The 27759-nt window shown below is 36.6% G+C and overlaps 1 protein-coding gene across 8 annotated transcripts in view; it reads right to left on the reverse strand.

Moving 5' to 3' along the window:
• The window catches only part of ELAVL2 (ELAV like RNA binding protein 2), a 167865-nt gene that overhangs the window by 35199 nt on the left and 104907 nt on the right, over positions 1 to 27759 (reverse strand). For all 8 annotated transcript variants that reach the window (XM_072612251.1, XM_072612279.1, XM_072612288.1 and 5 more), the window contains one exon: positions 7188 to 7291. In XM_072612251.1, coding sequence (XP_072468352.1) covers positions 7188 to 7291 — 104 coding nt within the window. The remainder of the gene's footprint in view (positions 1 to 7187; positions 7292 to 27759) is intronic.

A 27759-nucleotide genomic window follows, 5' to 3' on the forward strand; every position in this document is an offset into this window, starting at 1 on the left:
CATCTTGGGGTGGGAGAGCAGAAAGATGGGGTAAAAATGTGCAACTCAAAATCTTGTGGAAATGAATGTTGAAAACTAAAAATAAATTAATGAAAAGAAAAAAAAAGAAACGGTCAATATACTTCTGTGCTGATCAGCAGTGTGACCCGCACTACAAATTGCCTGCTCATTTCCAACATGAGCATGGCAAGTAGAGACCCAGTCTTCCCAAAAAAGAAATGATATCGGCATGGGGTGTGTGTGTGTGCGTGTGTGTGTGCGTGTGTGTGTGTGTGTGAGAGAGAGAGAGAGAGAGAGAGAGAGAGAGAGAGAGAGAGAGAGAGAGAGAGAGAGAAGAACCTTCCCTGTTTGTTCTTACTAACATTCAGTAAAGTACTATAAAGAGTTTAGAATTATACAATCTGGGGTAAAAAGTCTTCAAGGAAGAAAAGCTTTTCTTGTAATATTCTTAGAATATAATTTTTGGGGGAAATTGCACTATAATGTGTGGGAAGTCTTCCTCCAAATGACTCCAGAGAGATTTCACACCACATTCATCTGTCCTGCTTTCTACATTTGAAATTTAATTTATAAAAGATACAGAAAGACCAAATAACTATTTATTGCCTTCAGAAGGCCTGTTAGAATGAATTGGAACTATTGGAAGAGCACTGGGAAGATTCAATTAGAATGTTAATTTTCCAATTAGTTCATTAGTACAACGAAATAGACTCACTCTAATAAAGGACAGAGCTGGAAGGGGCCTTAGATCTTCCAAGACAACCCTCCTCATCTTAGAGAAGAGGTTGGGCCTTGCCCAAGGTCACACCAACAGTAAGGCCCAAGCTGTTATTTGAAGCCAGGCCCTTTGACATCAACTATTCAGGTCCATAGTCATTTAGCTATATTACAATGGTTTTATCAGATTATCTAATTATCATGACACAAAGCAGGGACCACTTATGCTGAGGAAGTGGGGTATAGGAGATAAAGGAGCAGAGAAAGAAGTGCTGTTAGGAAAAGCATCCAAGTTCTTTCTAGAACTAAGCTCTCTAGTCTCGAAGGCTGGAGATTCTCATTAATAAGGTAAGTCAAAACAGGTGGAAACATATCTATTTATTTTAATGAAAAGAACAAAATACATACTATTTAAAAGATCTTTATGCCACAGGCTCACTCTGTTGCTCCTGATTTGGTCCCAAAGCTCTAGGGCTAAAATCTAACTATGAGACACTGGATAAGTCATTTATTCTTCCTGAGTCCTGCTTCTTTATCAATCAGAAAGGTGTAATACCCCACCTTACAGGAAGTCAATGCATGATGGTACAAATTAGAGGGAGAAGCACGTTTGAAGGAGAGGACAGAGAGAAAATGAGGCAGAAGGAGAGACTGACAGAGACTAAGAGACACAGGGAACAAGACACATAGATGGACAGATGGACACACACAGATATATGGATAGCGCTACTGAGAAAAATATTGGTTCAAGCAAGATCACAAACCGGATACAGAGGTATGATGGAGTAGTGTTGGAAGAGATCAAGGAACCAGACATCTGCTGGAGCTCTATTTATGATAAAAGCAGAGCAGGTGAGTCCTGACTTGCTTAATGTATGATTTCATTCTTTAAAATGGAGAAAGAAATCAAAGAGAAACAATGCTTGGTATAGTCTCACAGAGTTCAGGGGTTTCAAAAACAAAGGACAGAGAGAACCCTGCAGATTAAAATGTTGTAGGAAAAAGCAGCCTAAAAATATCAAGAATGAAATCTACCACCACAGTATGGAATGTTTATTCCATGAAAATGGAATAAAAAGAGCTGACTAAAGAGACAGATGTGGATATGCAAGGAATTTATAAACCAACCTGGATATGTGAAGTGTGTGTCTAGAAAATAAAGTGAGATCGCATAGGATAAGATGAATACCAAGATAAGGCATTGTTAAATTAAAAAGTGGCAAAAATATTAAACTAAATCTTAGCTATTAAAAACCCTCCAAATTAGGAAGACTTTACTATATTAATTCTAGCACCAGATGATTATCATCAAGGATATATTGTGAGAGTATTATGAATTAATCATGACTTCCCTGACAAATAAACTCAATTTCCAAAGGCTAGCAAAGCACCTTCCATAGGCAAACCTAGTTATTTCTAAATACCTACAACTTAAAGAGCCAGTTGCCAGAACAGCTAATTTCTTCAAAGCTGACAAGTTTCATTCATTAATATATCATCATACAGAAAGATGACCAAGGAAAGAAAGCTCTTTGGCAGAGTTGTTTAACTCTTGCTACAGAAACATCTCCTCCTGGACAATCCTGAATCTCTGTCTGCAACCTAGAGAAACTTCTTCCCTCCTATCCTGATTGGAGGCTGTCTCTCCCTGGCTACTATTTCAGGAAAGCCGCAGCCCTAAGTTCATCTTACTCCCTGCTCTCTTGCAATTTCCTTGTAAACTTCCTTTTGCCAACTTCATTTCTGGAAGGCGAATGAGAATATCTACTTACAGCTCCATTTACCATACCTATGACTTAAACCCCCTTCTCCAGCTACCACTCCCCTATGCCTGTTGTTTCTCCCACTACAATGTAGACCCCTTGACAACAGCTTGTAAAATGTCCAAAGATGGGGATCAAATACCAAGTTTGGGAAACAGCTATCTAGTAGAATTCAGTTGAGCTAAAACACACACACACACACACACACACACACACACACACACACACGTTTGTGAAGGAGAATAGTAACATCAGAAAGATGATACCTTGACTTGCAAGCAAATTAAATTTAAGTGAGGCAGGACTATGCAAAGTCATCAACTTCACTCTCTCTTCTAGAGTCATCATAGGCCAATGGCAAGACAAGTCAGGATGGCTAGTGATGGCCCTAGATACCGTGGGAGACTTTGGCCTTTGAACCTAAGGTCTTTCCTAGGTCTCAGTATGTCTGAGGCAACAAACATTTAATACTTGAAGGCTAGGTAAGAATTAAGGCAAAAGGTGGCCTAGTTTGTTTGCAGAAAAGAATCCAGGGGAACAGTACTAAAATAAGCTGGAAAGGTAGGTGGGAATCAGGTTATGGTGAAATTTAATTAAGCAGGAAATGGAATGGTTAGGCCTGTGCCTTAGCAAAAATATTCTGGTATTTATGAAAAAGATGGATCAAAGGGGAGATTTTCAAATCACAGAGACCAAGTAGGAGACTTTTACACTAGCCTAAGCAATAAGTGATAAGGGACTGAACTACTGGCTTGAGAAGAGGCAGACATGAGAGATACAAAACATCTGATTAGATACAGAAAAAGAAGAGTTAAATATGGTTATGAACATGAATTGCTAAGAGGTTGGTGGTACCCCCAACAGAAATGAGTTTAAAGGAAAAGAAAGTTCAAGGGACAAGATCAATTCACAAAATGGAGAGACTCCCAAATTATCAGAAGTTTTTACATGAAATACCTCAGACATATATGCATATGTGCCTATATGCGTGTATACACACACACACACACACACACACACACACACACATATATAAACTAATAATACTAGCCTACCTGAAGGACAAAGTAAGTTCCATGTGTCTCCTTTTCTCCAAGATTTATGCTTTTAGAAAAAAGTTTCTCCTGTCCTATACCAGATATAAGATTAAATGCACATACTATTGGGGAAAATGGAAATGGACATGCCTTCTGCTCCTTTCTTCCCTTTCCCCCTAACTGGTAGGCTCATGAATCATTTAGTGAGTTTCCAGAAAGATCAATAAACACTGATGTCTAGGAATTTCTATTTTGGAACAGAATGAAGGAAATTACCTTAGATCTCCATTTCCTTTAACTTTCCATCTTATACCTTTGGCTACAGTACTTTGATTACAGAACACACTTAGCACTTATTTATTATCTATATAACTCTCCGGGGCTTTCATTTTACTATCTGTACAATCAAGAGGGCAGAATCACAATTAACCATGGAATTTGTTTATTTGATAAAATCCGAACAGCAACAAAATTTCAAAAGTTGCCTGATTTCTAAGCCTTTTTTTTTTTTCAAGGGAGGAAGGGGGTAGGGAGATGAGACCAGACTTGTGGTTGGGATTTCACCGGAGAATAGAGAACTCCTGATGAGTCCTGTACTCTACTTGTACAGATTAGTACCTTCTCTATAACTTAGAGCAGAGCAACATATGTTGTATATTACATTTTATTAAAGCTCCATTTAAAATTTACAGATCTCTGTAATAGTCTTATAAATTCTAACATAATCAGAAAATAGGGCATACTGGTTAACTAAATAGCTTAATGAAAAGATATTGTATATGGATGATTAATTGTCAAAATTGAAAATAAAATAGCTTAATACAAACTGTATTCAATATAGTACAATTTGTCTGATGACTCAGAAAGCTTTTTCAAATATTACAATGAATCAGGCATCATTATGAACATAGATCAATGTACTATATGTAAATATATAGAAACTCCAATAAAGGAATAAAATCCATTTTTAGTCTATTTGCGATAGGCAGTTTATTATGTGCCCAGCACTGTGTTAAAAACAGAAAAAGCTATGGCCTTAACTCTGAGGGTTAATAATCCAGCAGGAGATAAGATTGGTATCTGGTTAATAACAGGCACAGAATCAAACATTACATAATTATTCGCTAAACTGCATGGTACAGACTAAAAGTATTATCCTATTTTACAGAAGGCACAAAGACAAGTTGAAGTGATAGACAAAGGGAGGAGATAAGATTTGAGCTGGCCCCTCAAATATGGAAAAAATCAGATCAATGAAGATGAATAGGTAGGTCCTTTCTAGACAGCAGGCACAGCACAACCACAGAATCAGGAATTAATGTGGTGTGGCCAGAAGAATGTGAAGAGACTGTCTTAACTGCACCAAATGTTAGTATTTTGAGAATATTAGAGAGTAAGGTTGAACAAACAAGAAAAAGATAATAGGGAGAAGGGAAGGGAAAGAATGGCAAGGGTAGAGGATTTGAAGCCAGGACCTTAGACAGTATGGTAAGTACTATGGAAATATTATAGATTCTTGAGTAAGCAAGTAGAATAATGAAAGTGATGTTTTAGGAAGATTAGTCTAATTACAAAAAGCCAGATGGATTGGAGGGCAGAGAAGAAAAATTTATGGAAGGATACTCTAGGGATCTGAAAGACAATACAGCTTCCAGAAAGTACTCAGAATCAAGGAATAGACTGGGCACTGAAAGAAGAAAATCTGGCTTAATACATCCTTTTCAAAAGAGAAAAAACACAAGTCATCTCTAATTGAAACTAAAAATTTGAAAAAAAAAAAAAAAACAAGCAGACAAATTAAAGTATCATACAGGATTGGAAAGTGGTTGTGCTTTTCCTCCCAAAGAAATCTGGGCCAAATTGGGGGTACCAGCTGTTATCTGATATTTTGCAAAGAATTGAATGGGGGAAGGGAGAACAAGAACAGCTTGTTGTTACTAGCTCCTTTGTCTCAGAAAATCAAAAGGAAGTAACAGATGCCAGAATGGAAAAGTCACTAGTCATTATTATCCTTTACTTGTAGATTCTTTTTCTCCACTTGTTCTAGAAGGTAAGTCCAACGAGGATAAAACCTACAGTCATAGTCAGTGAAAAGGACCCCACAGCAATAGTTTGTCTCTTGTTAACGATAGCATTTTCCCCCCCAGAGGGTGCCCTGTTTTTTCAACACTCCTGATATATGCTCTCCCCAACCACTCCTTGCAGTCAGGCCATCTAGTAAGTCAGACTTTCTGGAGAAATATAACTAATGAGATATAGATTTTCATGGACACTAGAGATAGGGAAAAGGGGATAAACTTCCATTTTTACCTACCCTCATCCCATTCACTCATCTACTGAAGGGTGTAGGAGGCAAACTACCATTAACAAAAGTTTCCAGAAAGAAATGATGGAATCAAGGACAGAAGGAAGAGAAGCCTTGTACACATCTAGAAACATTATGCCTTTTAGCAAAGGATTATGTTTGTGTATAAGTGCATGTCATATGTGTGTACCCACACATACATAACAGATGTGCTACTACAAATTCTGATCTTTTTATATAATATCACAATTTTATATAATATCACAGAATACATACAAGAATATGAGTAGAGAAGTCAATACAAACTTAAAAGTCTAAGTGTCAACAAACAATGATTTCTTAATTTTTAGATAAAAAAAAAAATCTGGGTAAGTTCTCTGGTGCATACATAATTCTCCTCTCTACTTAGGTGGTTGGTTTTCAGCTGAAGGCTGAATCTCTTTTTCTGAGCAAAACCCTTGAACTCTGAGGCCTTGAACTTCAGGCCACGAATATTCGTTTATAAGTTTTAACAGGCCATAGCTTTTTAGGTCATTGACAGGCCAGACCTGCTAGGTGATTTTTATGAAGGCAAAATTAATATTATCAGGCAATAATAAAGTATATAAAATGTCATAACAATATATAGACTATCAAATACTTTTAATAGTCCTGATAGAGGCAACTCCAAGTGTTGATAGCTTCCAAAAACTTAAAACAAAAACAAGCATTCCAAATACCTAATAAGACCATAAATAGCTTCCAGAAAAAGAACTACTGCTATTTTTCTGCATCTCATCTCCCCTTTCCACTTATTAATGCCTTGGTTATAGATTAACTTAGTGATTCCAGAATCAAAGGTTTTTCTCCATCTTAAAAAAAAAAAAAATTGTTACCTGCCGACTAGAGAGCTTAACACAGCAGTTAGCTTTCAGAAACTTCTGGAAATGTGGAACTGTGTTATCCCAATCATTGCAAAGCTAAAAGAACACATACCATTGATAGAGGAAAAGAAATAATTTAAGGGAAGAAACCCTCAAAATTCACTTATCTCAAACTGAACTAGACTTGCAAAGGGATACTTAAGTTTCTTCCCAGCAAATCTCAATTACCACTCACTAATAAAGGTGAATGGAGCACTTGTGAAGGATTAGTTTCTCTTTCCCGCTTCAGAGAAGTTTATTTATTTAAAAAAAAAAAATTGCTTTAACAGTCATAAATAGGTAGAGGAGATCAGATTAACTATATAACTTTAAATATATCAACCCCTCCCAAACACACACCCATCAGATTTTTTGTTTTGTTTTTGTACTTAAAAAAACAAAACAACCTATAAAGCTCCAAGCAGCTATAAAAATTGACAGGAAAAAAAAAACACAAACATACTTTTATTGTTTTGGTTTGAAGTCTCAATCCATTCAGCGTGTTGATAGCTTTTTCTGCATCCTTAGGGTCAATGTAGTTCACAAAGCCATACCCCAAGCTCTGCCCTAATAAAGGGAGGGGAAAAAGAAGACACACATTAGTTCCTCGGAGCTGGCAATCATTAAGTCAAAGTTTGGTGTATAGTCTTGCTTGGGCACAAGCACCAATCCATCTGTGTTAAAAATAAATCCTTTCACATTCATTCTTGAAATTAATGCTTACATGATATTCCAATGCTTCTCAGCTGTCAAGTGAGTTAGGGATGGAGGGAGGGGAGGAGGGAGGAAGAGAGAGAGAGTGAGAGTCAGTTAGTTAGTTAGTTCTGGAAGAGAAGAATTATGTAGATCCATAAAGAATCTGCTCCTAAGGCCACAGATCTAGGGTTTGAAAGGAGCTTCAAAGTCACCTGGTTCAACTCTTTCATTTTTACAAATAAGTAGACCCTAGGAGGTTAAATGCCTTGTCCATGGTCAGACACATAATAAGTCTCAGAGGCAGAATTTAAATCCAGGTCCTCTGACTCCTAAGACAGTGCTCATTCTACTTTACAATTTATATGATTAGCTAGTTATGCAACCATTGATCTTTCAACTCAATAAGCATCTGTTAAATAGCTACTACAGGCCAATCACTGTGCTAGGCACTACAGATATGGACACAAAATAAGACAGCTCACTCTACTGTTTTCTTAGAAGATATTTTTAATGCAGGCTACATGTGTGATGGAAGTTCCTCAAGTTTCTTTAATGGATATGGGGCAGAATGTATGATCTGACAAGGTTTTATATTAGGTAAGTTCAAGGTCTATTGTAGAAGAGGGAAAAGAGAATTAAGTGTTTTACTATATCAAAGAAAAGAAGCTTCTTAGCATTAGGGATCCTTTCCAAAGTAGTCATTTTGTGTAGCCTATGGATCCAGTTTTCAGCCTTGGTTCAGGGATGCTACTGAAGTTTCCTAATCTGAAGGGGGTGAAGGAACAGCACGAATGGGGTAGTGGAGCTAAAAATCAAGAAAATCTAGTCAAACCCAGGGATTTTTACTTTTGAAATGAAAAACTATCAAGACTTTTTGAGAAATACTTCATCCATTTAGGTATAGAAAAGTGAGTTTATCCAAGTCTAAATAAGAGAAGTGTTAATCAGAACAAGAATAGAAGCAAAGTTCAATTACTTGAACATAGTAGGTGCATGACAACAACAGCTAACATCTGCATAGTGCTTTAAGGTTTACTAAATTTCATAAAGATAGATATAGATATAGTGTGTGTACGTGCATGCATGTATGTGTGTGTGTATGTGCATACAAGTTCATTTGATACATACAAATAACCTTGTGAGGTAGGTGGCATTATCTCCATTTTACAAATGAGTAAACCAAGGTTTAGTAAATGATTTGATCAGGGTCCCATAGATAATACCTAAAACAGAATTTTAACTTGGGTCTTCTCAACTCAAAATCCAGCACTTTATCCACTGGTAACTATCAAGCTATTATTGTCCTCAAAATGGAGGAAAGAGGAAGTGCAGAAAAAGAACCTTCACCTTCTCCACTCTAGCCAGTCAACTCCTACCTCATGACTCAAGACCAGCCACCCCTACCAGTGCCCACCATAGGGAACAGAGGACTTTCTCCTTCCAGATCCTTATCTCTGATGCAAATATCTCAGAGCCCCACTCCACTTTAACCTTTAAAGGACATCCCTGTCATTCCTGAAGATCTCCTGGACCTTGCCATCTGCCATGCTTCCTATCCCTCCCATACTACTCTTTTTCTGTGTGCCATGAACTGAAAATAAACATCCTTTCTAGGTTGTCTCCCCCAATTAGAACATGAGATCATTGGGGTTGTCTTGATTTTCTATTTGTATCCTAGGTATGTTGTGTTTAATAAATGTATTTCCATTCCCCTGATCTCCTTGCTGCTCCTTGAAGAAGGCACTATATTTTTCATGGGTCTAGGTAGTTTCACTAGCTGTCAATTGTGCCTCTAGAATACTCTCTTACTTTCATCTCCCTGGGCTTTCTTCAATTTCAAGCCCCAGCTAAAACACCACCTTTTACAGGAAGCCTTTCTCAATCCCTCTTAATTCTAGTACCTTTCCTCTGTTTATTACTTCTTATTTTTCTTTTATGTAACTGGTTTGTATATATAGTTGTTTGCATGCTGTCTCTCCCATTAGATTGTGAGCTCCTCAAGGGTAGGAACTGTCTTTCGTCTTTCTTTGAATCCCCAGAGTTCAGAACAACGTCTGGCACATAGTAGGCACTTCATAAACGTTTATTGACTATGTATAAAATTTAAAACAATAATTCTCTTTGGAGAGATATCCACTAAAACAAGCTGGAATGTACTGTTACAGATTTACCCCTTTGAGTTTAAGTCTTTTTTTTTCTTCTAAGATGAATCTAATGCTAACTCAGGACATGAGTTACAGAAGTAGATTGCAAAACATGTGACTCACTGCATTAAAAAATAAGTTACAATTTAAATATTATTCTAAACACAAAAGTGTCATAAAACAAACTTAATCATCCTCAGTATGCAATACTCAATCTATACAACCAAACAAGTAAGTACCAATTAAATGCTAGGGGAAAAAGCAGGAAGGAAAATGTGTTACTTTGACTTAAATGTTATTCTATGGCAAATTATTCAAATACCCCCTTTGTACCTGTGTAACCAAAACCAAGATCCATTTATTAATGACCTTCTTATTTCATCCACAAATTCTATACAACAGTAGAAACCTTTAGATTTATTCTAATTCTTCTTTATTAATGAGTCCCTGTCCTTCTAGGGACTTCCTTCTTCCCTTGCTGCACACAATACTACAACCTGGTGAAAGAACCATATAACATTTACGGCAATGGCAAAGACAGACCTTTAGCAGCCAATGAAATATTACAGCATCCACTACTCTCAACTGTCATAGAAAATTCATGAGTTGGCAAAAGAATCTTATTTCAGGATACCATATACTGCAATGTATAAAAGTTGACCTTTTAAAGTTTTTTTAAAAAATCCTGATCAAAATTGGGGTCAATTTTTATACTCAGTATATTGGCAGTTCACGTGTTCCCTCCCAAGCTCCAAGAAGCAGTTGCTCAGGGTCAATGATTATTCTATCCCAAAGCAACAGCACCAACTCCCTTGCCATGTAGGGTGGCTGATCCCTGTTCATTAAAAGCTAATTAGGTAGTGTAGCTGGTGAAGTGGCTAAACCCAGCATAAGATCATTCAAATCAACTTACAGACCAGGTCAATAACACACTCCACAATATTCACTGCCTATGTGCATATAAAATATGAAATTTTGTATCTAAATTCAATTAACTTTTAATATTCTTATACATTTAGGCTAGCATAAAGTAATAGATATTCACCAACAAAACATTCTCCAAATAAATCTGAACCCAGAAATCTAAGAGGCAATTTATCTAGAATAAGAAAAAACCTAACAGAGACTAAAGATAGTTCTTAAGAATACATGATAATGCAGATGATTGACCAGATGCTTTCCATTCATGCTGCAAACAAAAGGTAAAGCAGTTAAGCCCCAGTGTTCTGGTATTTAGGGTAGATATTTTAAAAGATCTCAAAGCCTAGCCAAGTGCCCCAGTGAGAAGTAGGCCTAGAACTGAGAGTTGAACAATTTGAATTGAGTCAATCAGCACTAGAATAGGTACCAAAGTTGGTAGTTGGAATCCCCTCCTCAGGAAATCTTTAAAAACTGCATAGATTCTCTTTTGTTTGAGACAGTTCTGGTACAATCCAGCCTAAAGGTAGGAAGATGGATTAGATCATTTTGGATTTTAAAATTTAAGCTTATTAAAACTTGAATAATGATCCTTGACTTTTTTTATGTAGCACATTAGAGGTTTTCAAAGTTTGTAACAATTATTCCATTTAAGATATTCCAACAACCTAGGACAGTTAGAGGGAACTTGTTCAGAAATGGAAACGAAATCTGATGCTTTCACTTGCCTATGAACACATTCTTGAGTGTCAGGATGACACTAATTAATTCTAAGCCCAGCCTCTATCCCAGGGAACCACTGCCCCTTTACAACAATATAAGCATGATAATATAACTAATTACCAAAAACATGTTTTCTCTGGCAGGATTTTGCTCTTGTTTCTAATCAGAGCAAGAGTATTGAATTTTGAGTTGAGGGGTGCCTGAACTCCAATCCCAGCTCAGCCACATGACATCTGCCTAATTTTGGACAAATTGTTTGACTTCCCATGGACCTCGGTTTCCTCCTCAGAAAAAGAAAGGGCTTAGACTAGATCAGGGGTGGAATATCCAAGGCCATGAGACCACACATCTCCTTTTATTAAGGAGATTTGCTCTGTGAAATTTGGACTCAATCAAAAGGCCACACCCAAGGACTTAGAAGGCTACCATGTGGCCTCAAGGCGTAGGTTCTCCACCCCAGGACCAGACGATCCTCAACGTCCCTCCAAGTTCTAAATCTATGATCTCAAATCAACTATTGAGAGAAGAAACACACTGGACACAAAACACCAGTGACAGAGTACCATTGAGATTTATGGTTGGTTAAAGTATAAACTCCTCTGTTTTGCTTCTGAAAGCTTTTCATAGCTTCACTTCAACTCAATGTACACCATTTCCCTTCATGCACTACACAATTTGATCAAAGCTGGTTGAAATCTGTAACTTACACTCTATCTCCCTTGTCTCTTGTCATACATCACCTAGTTATCTGCCATATTCACTCCCAGATCACAGAATTCCCTCAGGAATTCCTTCATGACTGATTTCTCCCACATTCTACATGAAGCCTTTCTTGCTTCCCTGCTCCTTGAATTTAATTTTCATATAATGTGTATACTTACATATGCATACATTGTCTCCTTTAACAGAATATGCTTCTTATAGGCAAGGACCATTTGATTTTTTATCTTTATTTCCCAAAACCTAGAACAGTACCTGATATAGTGTGGCACTTAATAAATACTTTGCTGAATGGTTACATCTATAACTTACTATGCTTGATCATTTATCCATCCAGTCAGTTCTCTATCATCTATTTGCATTTATCTGTGGTAGAGCATTCCGAGCTCACATTGGTCTGATCAGCCACAGTCGGACACACTGAAACTTGATTTTATCATAGTGATATCATTTTGGTCCTCTTCAAGAACAACAACAAAAAAACAACCAACCAAGCAATCTGCATTACCTGATCCCACTCCCTGTAATCACTACCATCAAGCATGCTTCTCCTGTGTCCCTGCCCTTTGCCCACTAGGAGATGTACTGGAGGCAAGATTACCCTAAGAAAATATAATGAAAGTATTAAAGCTGCTTAAAGTAAAGACTTCATTTTTAAACCTGAGTAGGAGCCTTTGGGGGGGTGGGGTGGGCAGGAGGTTGAGAAAGTGGGAGTGGGCGTCCAACATGCCACCATATACATATTATATTCAACAGGAATGTGGTAAAGTACTTGATACCTGGATATTTTCCTATAATGCTGTTTCTACAGAATAGGAACTAAATGTGATTTCACTGTTACAGGGAACTAACTCCTGGAGAGAAACTCTCCCTTACCAATGCAATTTAGCAACTTCCCCAAGTTTCATTTGCTCTAACTTTTAACAATAATCCAGATGAGAAAATGTGTCTATGAAGAAGTATCAATGCTGACCAAAACCTTCTTTATGACTTCTAGCCTCAGAAGTTTGTAGAAATCTAATGTCAAATGACTCACCCTGGGTCACACATGCAGGATGTGTCAGGGGCAGATCTTGAACCCTGGCCCTGCATGGCACCATGATGCCTCTCTTGGAATTATATTCCCTATAAATGTGAAATTCATGGTGCCCCAAAGTCTGCATATAATTTCAAGCAATTAAACTTGAAAACTGTATCAAAACTCCAAATCGCCAATAAGAAAAATACAAATCAAAACAGCATCAAGCCTTCATTTCCCAATGAACAAACTGGCAAAGATGACTAAAGACATAAATAGTAACATTGGAGGAGTCATATAAAAACTGTTACACAAATATGGTGGAGTTGTGAAGTATGTGCTTTCTGGAAAGCAATATAGAACTACATTATGAGATTAAACTGTCCCATACCCTTTTGATCAAGAAATCTCTGTTGGGCGTATATCCCCAAAAGGTTAATGACAAATAAAAAGGTCACATACCTACCAAAACATTTATAGTAGTATTTTCTTGTAGAGGCAAAAAATTGGAATCAAAGAGAATGCCCACTGAGTATGAAATGGATAGGTAAATCATGCTATACAAATGCAAAAGAATGTTACTGTGCCATGAACAATGAATATTATATGGGAAGATTAATAGAACTGATGCAAAGTAAAGTAAGCAGAACCAAGAGAACATGAAAAGTTACTATAACAGAAATGGAAACTACAACAGAAATTGAAACTGCATGTTGTGTAATTATAATGACCGAGGGATATGATAATAAATCTCCTTCTTAGATGCTAATAAATCTGTCTTCTCCTTTGCAAAGGCAAATGACTCTAGGGTAGAAAATAGCACATACTGTCCAATTTGACTAATGTTTATTTGGTTTTACAGAACTGCCTTTTCCCCTTTTGTTATGGCTCTTTCTCTGGTGGGGGAAGGGGAGAGATATATTTGGAAATGAAGGGGTGGTAAGGGATAAGGGAAGGAAAGTAATAACTTGTGACCAGATAAACAGCCATGAAGAGTTGCCTGCCACCTTCCACTCTTCTTTACAATCAAATCACTTGGGTGGTTCTTGAGTCATTAGGATTCTTCAACATTTGTTCAAATGTCTAAACTGGCTCTATTATCAGTTATAAAAAAGGTTGTGGAGTTCACTTTAGACCTCCTGAACAATTAATATGATGACTGAGCTAAAGAACCATCACTGGATTTAGCAAACTATCAACATTTTATTGATAAGCACACTTGACTGACTTTTTACATATATTAAAGCCCACATGGTAAATGCAAGAGATCTGGACTTTTAAACCTCAGCTCCTACTCTAACTTAATGATACTGTACAAATTACAAAGTACCTCTGAACCTCTCTTAACCTCATCTGATCCAAGACAAATTTTTAACTAGTTGATAAGACTTGTTACACCAAAGGTCCTTCTTAAAAGTGACATGTTTAAAACCTGAATATTTCTTCTCAGTCCATGTTACTTCTTTCACTCTGGTCATCTCGCCTTTCAGCAGAGCAGGAGCTCCTCTACATGCACAGTCACAGAACTTAATCCTGGATAAGGCCAGAGAGATGTTCTGATTCAAGCCCCACATTTCACAAATAAAAGCAACTGACGCCAGATATATAGTATGGCCTTTGGACAAGCCATTTTAACTAAGTAGAAGTAGATTTCTCATCTAGGTCCTCCGAAGCCAAATGTGGTACTCATCCCACTATACCCCACCACCTCACAACACAGTTCCAAAATTTTAAGTTACTACACTGTCCAGATGCAATATGTCATACATAGAAAAAGAATGGTCAGATATATTGTGTCTTCACAAGTAATTGGCTTGATAAGGAAGCTTCTTCCAAACATTAAATACCTTACAACCTAAAAAACTGGCATTTTCACAATTATCATAATAAAATGAAATCTCAATTTAAAAATCATGTCCTATTTGGAATCTGATAGATTTACATAAATCTGTTTCACAGATCTACAAGTATGAATTATGAGGTGTCAGCATGTAATTTCGTTCTAAGTGCTTTTTCACTAATATAATTGAGTCTGCCGAGACTATTCAAATACAAGTCAATGAAAAACGCAGATAGTGAATTTTATAAAACCTTGTAATTGAATCAACAATAAAAAGTGTCTACACTGATTGATGTGTATCTATTATTTCATTTAAAGAAGTGATGATGTTTCAAGAGCTAGAAAGGTACAATGCAACATTTATTTTTAAAAATACTTCTCTATTCCTAGAAATAGGTCACCACAATATTCTCTGACTGGCAGGCTCTCCTGGGTCCTTCAGGTGGACATAGGAAAATGGAGACCATCTGAATAAAGAACAAATTGAAGCATCTGTGTGTTTTCAATACTGTGAGCCTGAAGAAAATGAACAGGCATCTGATTTTACATTATCTTCATGTCAGGGAATTTCCTTGTTTCTTCCTCATCTTCCATTGCTTTTTTTTTTTTTTTTAAGACTCTTTTTCCCTCATTGTAATGTTCATTTCTCATTCCTCAACTCCACTGTATGTCTACAGACTATTAAATTCCTACTATTTCAGATGGAATTTTGTTCTTGAGCATTCACTGTGCTTCTCTAGTCAGAAAAGCTGTGTACCACAGTTTCTCCCTTCCAGCCTCAAGCACCAGAAACAAAAGGGGGCATATTAAAAAGAGTAGTATCTAATCTGTAATGAAGCCAATCAGGCACAATGTTTACACCAATGGGTCTAGTGGGAGAGGACCTTAGAATACGAGTGGCATAAAGGACTCGATATTCCTTTCTACAGTATTCAGTAAACAAATCTTAAATGTTCAGTTCCTGCCAACTTTAATTCCCTGCCTTCTGTAAATACAGTATGCCATTTTTAGAAAGTCATCCATTAAAAAAAAAAAAAAGGCAAGCTATGAATATGGGTCTCTGTATTTTCTTCTGATTGAGCAGGACAGATTCTCAGTTTAGGGAATAGGAAACCCTAGAAAGGAAAGTATAATAGGATAGCAACAGAGTTTCCCCAAAAGCCTCTTAGGCATTTTAACAAGCTTCCAAAGGACATTATCAGGGATTATAACAAGGATAGAAAATTCAACCTATCCATTCACATAATGCAGAAAACAGATGGCTCACTAAAGATCCCTTTCAAACCATGAAATTGACATAAATAGAAAGGTATCCCTGAATAGGTTTTTTTTTAAAGGCATTAGAAATTTATTTAGGCTTATGTTAATTTGTTGAAATTGCAGATTTTCTATTAAATTTGAAGTTTCTGGTCAGCATTATATTTATTAGTGATTACTAATTTACTTATGATGGGCAAGTATCCACATAACACTCATGCATTTTCCATTCAAGTTAATTAGCTATCCCCACTGATCACACAATTGGTGGTAGTTTTGTATGTTACCAACTTTTCTAGCAATGCATTAGGACCTTGCATTAAGTTGTGATTTCTGAATAGGTCCCAATTTGCAATCCACTTTAGGAAATTCTAAGTCTCCCTAGAAAAGTAGCACCAGGCAAGCACATCTTATTCTGTACAGGAAAAGAGAAATAGGGTGATTTGTAACTGAAACCTGAAGAAAAAAGCAACCTAACACTGGTGCAGGAAATAAAATGAACTCCATCTTTAATACATACACTTCCTGTGACTAAAAACTACTTGAGACCAAATTTGAAAAACCAAAAAGGGTGGAAAGAGATATATATGCAGGGATTCAAAGGTTATGGGTTTTAAGTCCACCCTCAATCCTCCACCTGTTACTGAGAAGTAGCACAGTGGATTAAACATAGGTTTAAATTTCAGCTTTCTGCAAGTCCCTTTCCTTCTCTGGGACTCAGGTACCCCATATCTTTCTTGTACCTAGCAACACAGGGTCTTCAAGAGACCAAACTTCCTACCCCATGGATTTTATACCATTCCTGTTAAAAAAAAAAGAATCCCATCTTCAAAAACTGAGAGGTCTCCATGATGAAGTTAAAGTCTAAGGGCCCTGCTTGGGAAGGATGGGTACTCAAGGAGAGACTTTTTTTTACTCAGGATAAACAGATTCTGACTTGTTACATTTTAAATAATCACATTGCATGTATGTGATATTATGCTTTACAATTCTCAAAGCACTTTTATATCATGTGTCCTTAAAAACAAGTCTTATCATCAGCATTAACATTACTTTAGAGACAAGGAAATAGAGACCGAGACTAAATGTAGCAGGATCTGCTGAATTCTATTCCAGTGCTAATTCAACTATGCCTTATTTTTGCTAATCTGAAACAAATATTCTAGAAAAAAAATCCCGTTGAAATATTCTGGTTTCTCTAATGAATACCTTAAGTTTGTTAATAAAGGGGTTTTTTTTGCTACTTGCCTTTACCTCGTAATACTTAAAATCAAGGGGTTTATTTATATTAACTCTATTAGGGATGGGGACAGAAAATAGAAGACTTTTTTAATTCCTGAAGTACTGAGTGCTAAGAAACAGGGGAAAATACACCAGCAACTGTGATAGTAAAAAGGGGCATCTGTTGCTGGCCCCTGCCACCAACTGGGTGTCAACTCTCACAAAAAAAGAAAAGAATAAAGAACAACTAAGCAGCCGTAGAACAGCAGGGCAGCTTCTAAACATGTTTTTTCTCTTCCTGCCAGTGACCTTTTTTTTTAAAAAAAAAATTCAGAACTGGCATGAAAAATCAAAGAAGCACTAAACATCATAATTATAACTTTACTACAGCAAAATAATTTCTCAGTTCATGTAACAAATCTATTTGGTTTGATGTGTCACACTAAATTACACAGTTGTGCCTAAAAATAGCTAAATGTCATTTGCAAAAATCAAACATGTCCAAATTTTCTGTAGAGCTCTGAATTCTTCCCTGTTTTGTCCTAAAGAATAGGAAACATACTGACCATGAAAATCTACAGTACACTTACTTTACAAAGGAACTCCAATTAAGAAATAAGTAAATTTCCTTCTGAAAATAAAAGGTAAGGTTAGACCAATTGAAAGACTTAAAAATCAAGAGGATTGTTAACCAACAGCTTCCAATGCAAAATCTGAGAAATCTATTCAGTGCCTCCTGGGATGTGAATGTTTTTGGTTACCCAAAAACTGACAGATCAAAGCATAACTTCTAACTACAAAATGTTACCAGCTAAAATGACAGTATTCAAGAAAGACAGAGGTACTGGTCTCTATCCACATCATTTAACTAGTACAAAGAAAGAAACAATCCCTTCTTGAGATGAGCTTGCTCAGACATGAACAATTTTACCTTTGATTATTCTATTACTCCAGAACAGCAGTTCAGCAAACTGAGCCTTCTTTTCTTTACTCAGCACACCTAGCACAACGTCCTGCACACATTAGGCACTTAATGTTTGTCCAAATGAATCATCCACCCATGTAATTTTAATATTCAAAAGCAAAACTGCATCAGGTACATGCCTGTGATATCCCTGTTTACAAAAAAGATAAATTAGAGATGAATATCTGAAGTGAATTTAAAGACAGCTAGCACAGCATAATAGATTGTGAATCACCAATGGAGTCAGGAAAACCAGGGTTCATTTTGTATGACACATTCTGGCTGTAGAAGGTTTCACTTCCAAGGAAAGGATGAACTGCCTATCTGCATCGTTGGAGGGAGTTTTCATATTTTGAGTACTCTAAACTGATAAAATTCCAGGTGTGGGAATAGAGGGGGAAATGTAAATTTAAAACAAGATGAATTTACATGAACTGCTTTTTATGGAAGCATATAAAACAATTTATCTGGCCAAATCTTAGAGCCAACTGTGTGGCACACAGTGAGCACCTAATAGATGTTTGCGGACTGCTGTCAAAATTCTCTTTAGCATAAGCTGTTTCTATCTTACCAACTAAAATACTCCAAAAGCTTTTTGTGCTACAAAATCTCCAAAATAAGATGGACCCTTAAGGTGCTCAAAATTTTAACACTAAAACAAAGAGCAAGCATAGTAGAGGCATCTGAAACAAGTACTCACCTTAAGTACACTAATGTTTTGATAAAGTGAAGTTAGAGGTATTGTAGAATTCACATATAGTAGGTTGCTGCAATGGAATTAGATTCACTGGATTTTCACATTTAATCAGTGTAGAAGTAGGAAAAGCAGTCTTTGGAAGAAATTTCAGTTTTAAGAAATGAAATTTTAGGAACCAAGTAGTTTCCAAGAGACTGAAGAAAAAGGGCTTATTTCAAGTAAAGAGAGTAGCCTTATAGGCAGGAATAAGATGGTCAAATAAAGAGAACAATGAATTTATCTTCATGAGGAAAGTCAATGATTAGTAGGAAAACAGAAAATAATAGTATAGTAAGATCTCCAAGACATCCTAATAAAGTCCAGACATAACAAGTGAGGGTTTTTAATGTGTTCTATTTTGCAAAATGAAGCCACAAGAAGGCATTAGGAAAGCTAAGCCAGTGAGATAGCATTGTCAAAGTACTAAACAAAAGCTGATAATTTGGGCAGCAGCACTGGACACTGACTAGAGAGAACAGTAAGGGAATTCATCAAGCAGGAGTTTGCAAGAGTCCAGAAATGTGACGAGAGTTATTGTAGCCTTCTACAAGCCTTCTGCCAGCTTTGACTCTCTAGATCATTGCATACTTTTACTAAAAGGCAAAGAGATTTTTAATAAGTGAACCCCATCCTATTTTATTGCTTATTCCTAGCTTAATTCCAGACCAAAACCTGATGTAATAAGTCAAGTGTTTTTGTTTCAGCTCATAGACTTCCTAGTCCCCCTACCTAACTTTTGTTGGGAATATACTTCACATCAACAAACTATGTTCCTCCAAACACTGGGAACATCCAAACATTAAGGGACATCAAGACCATCCTTAGAAACCTTTCTAACCACATCAAATCCCTAGCTCTAGGCCCCAAGATGTTACCATTTGCATGATAGACAGCCTAATCTTCCCAATTAAATGATAAATAACCAGAGGGGATGGTGTGTATGTGTGTGTGTTTCTGTTCTGATGCCCTTAACATGCAGAAAGAATAATACAGCTGTCCATCTGTCAGTACTTGTTAAAGGGAGTTGTAAGAAAAACTCTTGGCCACAAAAAAACATGGATAATGTTTTAAAGCTTCAACGTAGGCTCTTCGTTACAAATACTCTGATATCTCATCAAGGCACAAACTATGGAAAGACCTATATCAAACTAGAAAAACTCTTGAGTAAAAGTCTAGCTATGGAAGGACCCATTAAGCTAGAAAAAACTTTCAGTAAAAGTCTGATAACAGGCTGTAATCCAAGTACCAGTTCTGACTTAAAATAGGTTTAATAATATTACCAAATGGTTTTTGAATTTTTTTATGGGGGAGGGAGAAGAGGGGATGAGAAAGAGTGGGAATTGCTTCAATAACTCATGAAGGCCATTTCCTAATGCAAGGATTCGTGTGTGAGTGTTATTGTGTAGAGGGGAGGGGGGGCGGAGGGAGAGGCAGAGACAGAGGGAGAGAGAGAGAGGGAGAGAGGGAGAGATTCCTTTTTTTTTTTTTTTTGGAAGTCTGGTAAAAACTATGGAGACTCCAAATAATTAAAAAGTAATTCACAAAATAAAATACACTGGATTACAAAGGAAACAAATTCAATTAAAATAGTGTTTTGTTTTTTAAAAAACAAGTTCACCAACCCAAGATAAGAACACTTTTACCAAAGGACAGTGAGATTACAAACAGCATCTGTGAAGGAAGAGCCCAACAGACTTTTCTGACACACTGAAGCAAAGTTGCATAATGCAAAGACTTCATTTTCACAGTCTTCCTTGGAAATGGGCTCAAAAATGAAGACTAAAGTCATCCTTCCTCTACCCATAAAAGTTAATCACTCCTAAATTGGCTATGTTTTTGAATATTAATATGGAAGCAATCATGATGGTGAATTTTCACGTTTCATAATTATACAAAGTACACTTTTGTCTATATGCCCTGGGCCATCTCTAGTCATCCTGATGAATATCCAGCCACTGGACCCAGATGGCTCCAGAGGAGAAAGGGAGGCTGGTGACCTTGCACAGCCCTCCCTTGCTAAAATCAAAGTCAACCGCAAGTCATGTCATTTATTTCCCTGATGTCATGGTCCTCTTCGAAAAAACAAAAGACAACCTGGGAGTAGTCCAAGTTGCCTGAATGGGGACCTAGCCAGTTGGGTAACTCAGCTCTCCCTCTCCTCTCCAAAGGAAGGTAAATTTTGATGGCTAGAAGCTGCCCAGTTAACTGGGGAGTTTCTTTCCTATCTTTCTTTCTTTCACCAAACCTTTCATTCAGAAACTCATAGATTGGCCCACAATAGGTTCCTGCCCAAGCACCACTTAACGGCTATATTTTGGGCCCTGCTGGCTCAGAGCGAATGTCAATGACAACTGTTTCTTTTTTCACCAGCAACCCTGAGGGTCTTTCCTTCCTCGTTTGATTATTTTTCTTTTCTCAAATTAAAGGGGCCATCCCTTGACTCACTTCTTTAAGAGGTCTATTCACTGAATGGGAGTTATCTAACTCAAAAGTAAGAACCTGAGAAGGCCTTAGCCTAAAAGGGCCAGGGTCTCCCATTGCATCCTGGCCATTTCCAGTCATCCTGACCATTAGATTAGGTCAATCCTGGCCATTAGACCCAGATGGTTCTGGAGGAGAAAGTGAGGCTGGTGACTTTGCACAGCCCTCCCTCCCTCAAATCCAAGTCAACTGCAAATCATGTCATAATTTCCCTGATGTCATGGTCCTCTTCGAAAAAACGAAGCACAAACAGCAGCAACACATTGCCTACATACCCTAATCACTAAATCTGAGTATGTACTTTCTCAAATTCTACAACATAAATTTTGAACAATCTTGTTCTTGTTTTTGAAATAAAGTATTTTGAAGAGATGCTTAGACTCTTCTTAGTTATTGACTCTCCTCTTGGGAAGCTGCTTATAGATGATTCCGGAAAGTATATGCCTGAAAGAGGATGCACTTATGTTTTCATTTGTAATATGAAGAGACAAAGAATAAAAGGGTCTTAACTATGAAGGGTCAAGTGGACTGAACTGAATCCGGGTTTAAGAGGACAGTACTGATTGTTGGAAAACTGAAAACCTCACTGGTTCTGAGACTTATATGCTTAACTCACAGAAAAGTACTTACTCGATGCAAGGAAGGGTTCTTCCCAGGCAAAAGCCACCAGTTAAATTGGGCATATTTCAGAAAAAAACAGTACAAAAATATAATGTTTACATGGAGAAAGGGAACAAAATTGTTGTTCAGTTATTTCAGTGGTGTTCAACTCTGTGACCCCATTTGGGGTTTTCTTGGCAAAGAAACTGGATTGGTTTGCCATTTCCTTCTCCAACTCCCTTTACAGGTGAGGAAATGGAGGCAAACATGGTTAAGTACTCTCCCCAGGGTCACAGAGAAAGTATTCCTACCTTCCGGCCTGGCACTCCATCCATTACACCCCCTACCTGCCCCAATAAAACTACATAGGCATTAAATGCCCCAAATCAATTCTATACATTTTAAACACAAAGGATATAATAATACAAAACCTTAGCAACTAATATTTTAGTTCTGGCCTTTCTATAGGAGGGAATTTTTGTTTGCTTATCTTTATTGCAAATAAGTTGTCATCTTCTAAATGCTATGTGAAAATTTTTCTTCTACTTTGAAAACTATATAAAGCCCTGATTCCTGTAGTTATGAGAAATCCCCAAATGAACCAATTCTATTACAGCAGGTTGGTACATAAATGCTGACTATAAAAGGAAGACGATTTAAATACTGCAGATGCAGCTAGAAGAGACTTAGAAAGGCCTCTACTAAGCAGGAATGGTGAAAAAAACCTACAACCATCCCAATGGTATATAATCCACAGAGTAAGTTTAGCAGTTCATGGTAAAAGTTATAAAATCTATTCACAGTGGATAACGTGTGACCTGCAACCTACATCAGAGAAATGCTGGGTAAGAATAAGCATCCATTTTGTTTACTTATTTATTTTTCCTGTTAGGGAAGAGCCTACTTTATAAAAAACTGTCAGATAAAGAACATTTTGTCCCCTTAATTAACAGATGGCTTCTAAAGAAAAATACAAAATGGCGTAGTTCCTATATTGGCCACCCCATATCATGCAAGCAGTCTTTTCAAATAAAATTCATTTCTTAGGTAGAAAATTTATCTATTTCTAAGTGTCTGAATTTAAATTTCATTACAGGTGTGTTTAACGAAGTGAAAATTAAAATGTATTTTTGACCAAACAAAAATAAACTTTTTTGGGGGGGTGGGGGGGGGGAACAACACTAGCTTACTACTACATAAACTAGTGTGATAAATAAAAAATAAATGTGCCCTTCTCTTTTACTGTAAATGTATGTGAGGTTTGACTTTTCATAGGTATCTGTTCAGTTAAATGCCTCAATTACTTATCAAGTAAATTTATTTTACTTTTTAATTTCTCAAGCAACATAGTAATCAGGCAGCAAAGTGGAAAATGCATCCGAATTGAAATGAGGTTCAAACTTTGCCTGTCATTTATTATCTATTTGTCCTACCTTGCACAAGTCACGCATAATTTCTCTTGGCCTCAGTTAACTCATCTATAAAATGAGAAGGTTGAACTAGCTATCAGGGGTTCTCAATTTGGGGTCCATGAAATTTTTATTAAATAAATACATTTACATAATTATATTTCAATGTAACTGGAGTCCTTTATAATCTTAGTCATTTTATTTTTCTAGGAACATTATTCTGGAAGTGTCCACATACCAGAGTGCAAAAAAGAGGGTGACACGCCCCCTCTGACTAAATGATCTCTAAGGTCCTTTTGAACTCTCAATCATTGCTCTTATGCTCGGACACAGACAAAACACTATCTTTCACATGCAGGTCTCACAGTTATTACACCTCACCTCAAAAATCTTCGGTGGCCCTCCCTTGCGTATGGCACAATATTAACAACAATAAAAAAACCCTACTTCAAGACCCTCCACAATTTGAGACACTCATCTTCCTTCCCAGCCGCATTTCATCTCTTCCCCTTGACATATCTCATTTTCCAACCATATCATTCTGCCCTCTTCTATTTCTGTGGATTCATCAATACCTTGAGCACACATGACTTCCATAGTTGCAGAAATACTATTTCATTTAATACCGCACTCAGGGGTTACTTTTCCACAAAGCATTCATGGGCTCAACCTCTCCACAAATTTCTTACACGTCATACAGACTTGCCTTTTCCCTTATCACACTGTGACCTGTGTTATATTTCTGCACAGAGTTTATTCATTCAAACCAATGGACTATAAAATCATTCCTTAAAATAGAAGTTAACATTTCTCACCTTTTTTTTTTTTAAATAGATGATACCTAGTCCAATGTCTATATACTGTCATGGGTCTGTGATTTAAGTGATGTGGATGATCCCTACAACTCATCTACTTTGTTCATCCTAGCAATGCTTGCTTCAAGTCTTCCCTTATGTTTGCAACAAGGAAATCCACCCAACACCCCTCCTCTAGTTCTTTTAACTTCAAGGAGTTACCAATCCAGGTGATATCTATCAGTTATTCTTCACTTTTCCAATGGGACCAGTCCATCTCCTCTTTCAGTTACACCTTTATTTCAATTAATCAATAACCATTTATTAAGCATCTACTGTGTGTCAAGCATTGAGCTAAGAGCCAGGAATACAGAAGGAGGTAAAGGTAGTCCCTGCTCTCAAGAAGCTTACAATCAAATGGAAGAGAAAACATACAAATATGTACAAAGCAAGGTATATAATGGATAAACAGGAAATAACTAACAGAGGGAAGGTATCTGACACTTTGTGCAGAGTAAGTACTTAAAAAATGTTGATTGAATTGAAAAACCAAAAAGATGTTTTAAAGTAATTTAAGAACATTTCATCCTCCCAAACTTTTCTTCACCTTTTCTGTAAGCTATAAAAAATGTTTTAATAAAGTTAAATACAACTGACTCTTCAAAGTGATTCTTCCTAAGAATACTACACATAGGGCTTTGGGGACACTTTGGATGGCAGTTTCATTCCAAGGTTAGGTCAAAACAGGCAGAGATTAAGGGAATAAAGGGAAGCAGCAATAAAATGAGAATCAGAAGGTCCAGAAGCAGCTCAGGTACTAACTAGATGTGATCATCTTGGGCTCACTTCATTTTTCTGTGCCTCAGTTCTCTCATCTATAAAATAAAGTATTAGAACGACATACATGACTTAGACTCAGAGCCCTTTACAATTTTCAGGAAGAAATCTGAGAAGTCTCTCTCTAGTACAAGGGTTTTTAACCTTTAAAAAAAAACCCAAAAACATCATGCGCCCCTTCTGGCACTCTGGTGAAGCTCATGGACCCTTTTCCAGAATGGTTTTTGAACACATAAAACAAAATACAAAGGACCTCAAATGAAACTACAATGAATACGGAAATAAACTATTTCAAACACAGAGTTCATGGACTCTAAGTTAAGAACCCTCTCTAATCCAATCTTCTCATTTTACAGGGATAAGTGAGATTCTTGAAAGTGAAATGACTCAGCCCAAAGCTATTAGGCACACAATAACAGAGTGGATAGAATCCAGCCCAAATACTCTGACTCAGTCCAGGGCTCTACTTACTATTTCACACTGAATAAGGCCCAACCTAGCTATAAACACCTTCTTTCCCTTCCCTCCTTCTGGCTCTGGATTTGGAGCAGGAAGACCTTAGTTTAAATCCAGCCCTTGCCATTTCACTGCTTGTGTTACTTCAGACAGGTACTTTCACTTATCTGTAAAATGAGGCAGACGGAGGGGAGACAGGGTGGAAGAGTAATGAGAAAGTTGTACTGAGGACCTCTAAAATTGTTTGCAACCTGTAATTCCCAGAAATCTTTTCAGAAATGGGTATTTGTAAAGCTATAAAGGTTATCTTTAAAATGGCATACTTTGCCTTGAAAGCTTATCTTCTAATGACCCTAACTGTAGGGAGTTTTACTTAAGAGATAATCTAAATCCTTGTTAAGATTAGAAATTATTTCTTTCTCTAAGAGAAAAATGGATAGTCAATACGTTCCATATATTAATCTCTCATTTTTGGCAAAATCTCAAAATTACATACATTTGCCTAACCAAATCACATAGCCTGAAACATATTAATTGTCTGGTACAATCACAGCCTATAAAGTTGATGTTAGTCATGTCCCTATCACTATCAAGATATTCTATAAAAATGTATTATTAATAGGGTATCCCTACTCTTAACATAAAAAAAAAATTCCAACTAGAAATGCCACAGCATCTCTAAGACTATGTTTTCCAATAATTAATTAGGAAAGGGCAGCTAGATGGTGTGATGGAGGACCAGTCCTTGGGTCAGGAGGACCTGAGATCAAACACAGCCTCAGACGTTTACTAGCTGTATGACCCTGGGCAAGTCACTTAAAACCAACTGCCCCCTTCCCAAGTAATTAGTTAGGAAACAAACCAAAAAATGCCATAATATATTTGAGTACTGTTCATCTCAAGCAACACTATGTTACTAGTAGGCTAAAGAAGGCAGCCTTATGAGTTAAACTTCATAATTATGAGAGCAGCTTCTCCACTGATACATATAGATATATAAAATACATATATACGTGTGTATATAACATGCATATCCTATGATATACACATACACACACACTACGTAGGAAATAGATGATCGACAACAGATAAATGGATATTCCTATTCACTAAGAACTTTGAATGTTTGGACAAAATTAATCCCATCAGTCTCATTAGCACTGTTATATAACGTTCAGAAAACAACAATTTTCTTAAAAAAAAACAAACAAGAAACACATAAAACCTGTATAGACTGTATAAAAAGCATTTTGCTGGTATTCAACTACTCTTCACTTGATCACATGGAGCTTATCCTGTTAGTCTCTTAAGAAATTAACTTCTTATAATTACTCAGTAGCCTATTACCATTAGCACATATTTACCTTATTTTAAACTTAAAACACCAAATAAAATGTACACTTCCATACACATTGTACATTTTAAGAGTATTGTATATAAAACAAAGTCTCTGTAACACAGATCTTCCTTGGTACAAAATTAAAACATTTTAGACCAATATTTCTCCTAGAATATATCTTCTTAAGGATAAGCTCAAATTGGTAGAGATTCCAAAGGGGAACATCACTTAAAAACAAATGACCATATCTAGTTTAAATCATCTATCAGCTATATTTTAGGTCCCACTGGGGCACCTATCTGCTTATCACTTCAACTGTCAATCTTTGCCCCTAACACAATCTTTAAATTTTTCCCTAACTGTATGAATTTCTTTTTCCTCACTCAGTACCCTATAAAACAGCAGCAGTCACAAAAAAAAAGTAATAAAAAAAGCAAACCCTCAAATAAGGAAACAGTGATGATAGGTGATTACTGACATAATTTAAGTTTAATAGTTCTAAAATGAGATTTCTTAATGAAAGATCCTCCAAAAATTACTTTTATATTACATTTTAGAATTGACCAGTATATCTATACACATTATATATTATTGTGTCCTCATCACTATCCTGTGAAGTAAGATTAGAAACACTCCCATTTTGTGGGTGAGAAAATTGATTCTCAGAAAGATTAAGTGGCTTGATTGTTCCCGGTCATATTGCTATGAGGTGACTACTACCTGGGAATCTGAACTGAGGTTCTTCAATTCAATGTAGTAGTCTTTACACTATATTATGATTTTCTCCTTTGATTGTTGAATAACATATCTACTAATGGTTTTATTAAATGGCATTTTTCTATATTATTCTGGAAAAATTAGGTGTCATATCAGCCAAGACAA

The sequence above is a fragment of the Notamacropus eugenii genome, chromosome 1 (genome assembly GCF_028372415.1).
Source record: "Notamacropus eugenii isolate mMacEug1 chromosome 1, mMacEug1.pri_v2, whole genome shotgun sequence".
Lineage (NCBI taxonomy): Eukaryota > Metazoa > Chordata > Mammalia > Diprotodontia > Macropodidae > Notamacropus > Notamacropus eugenii.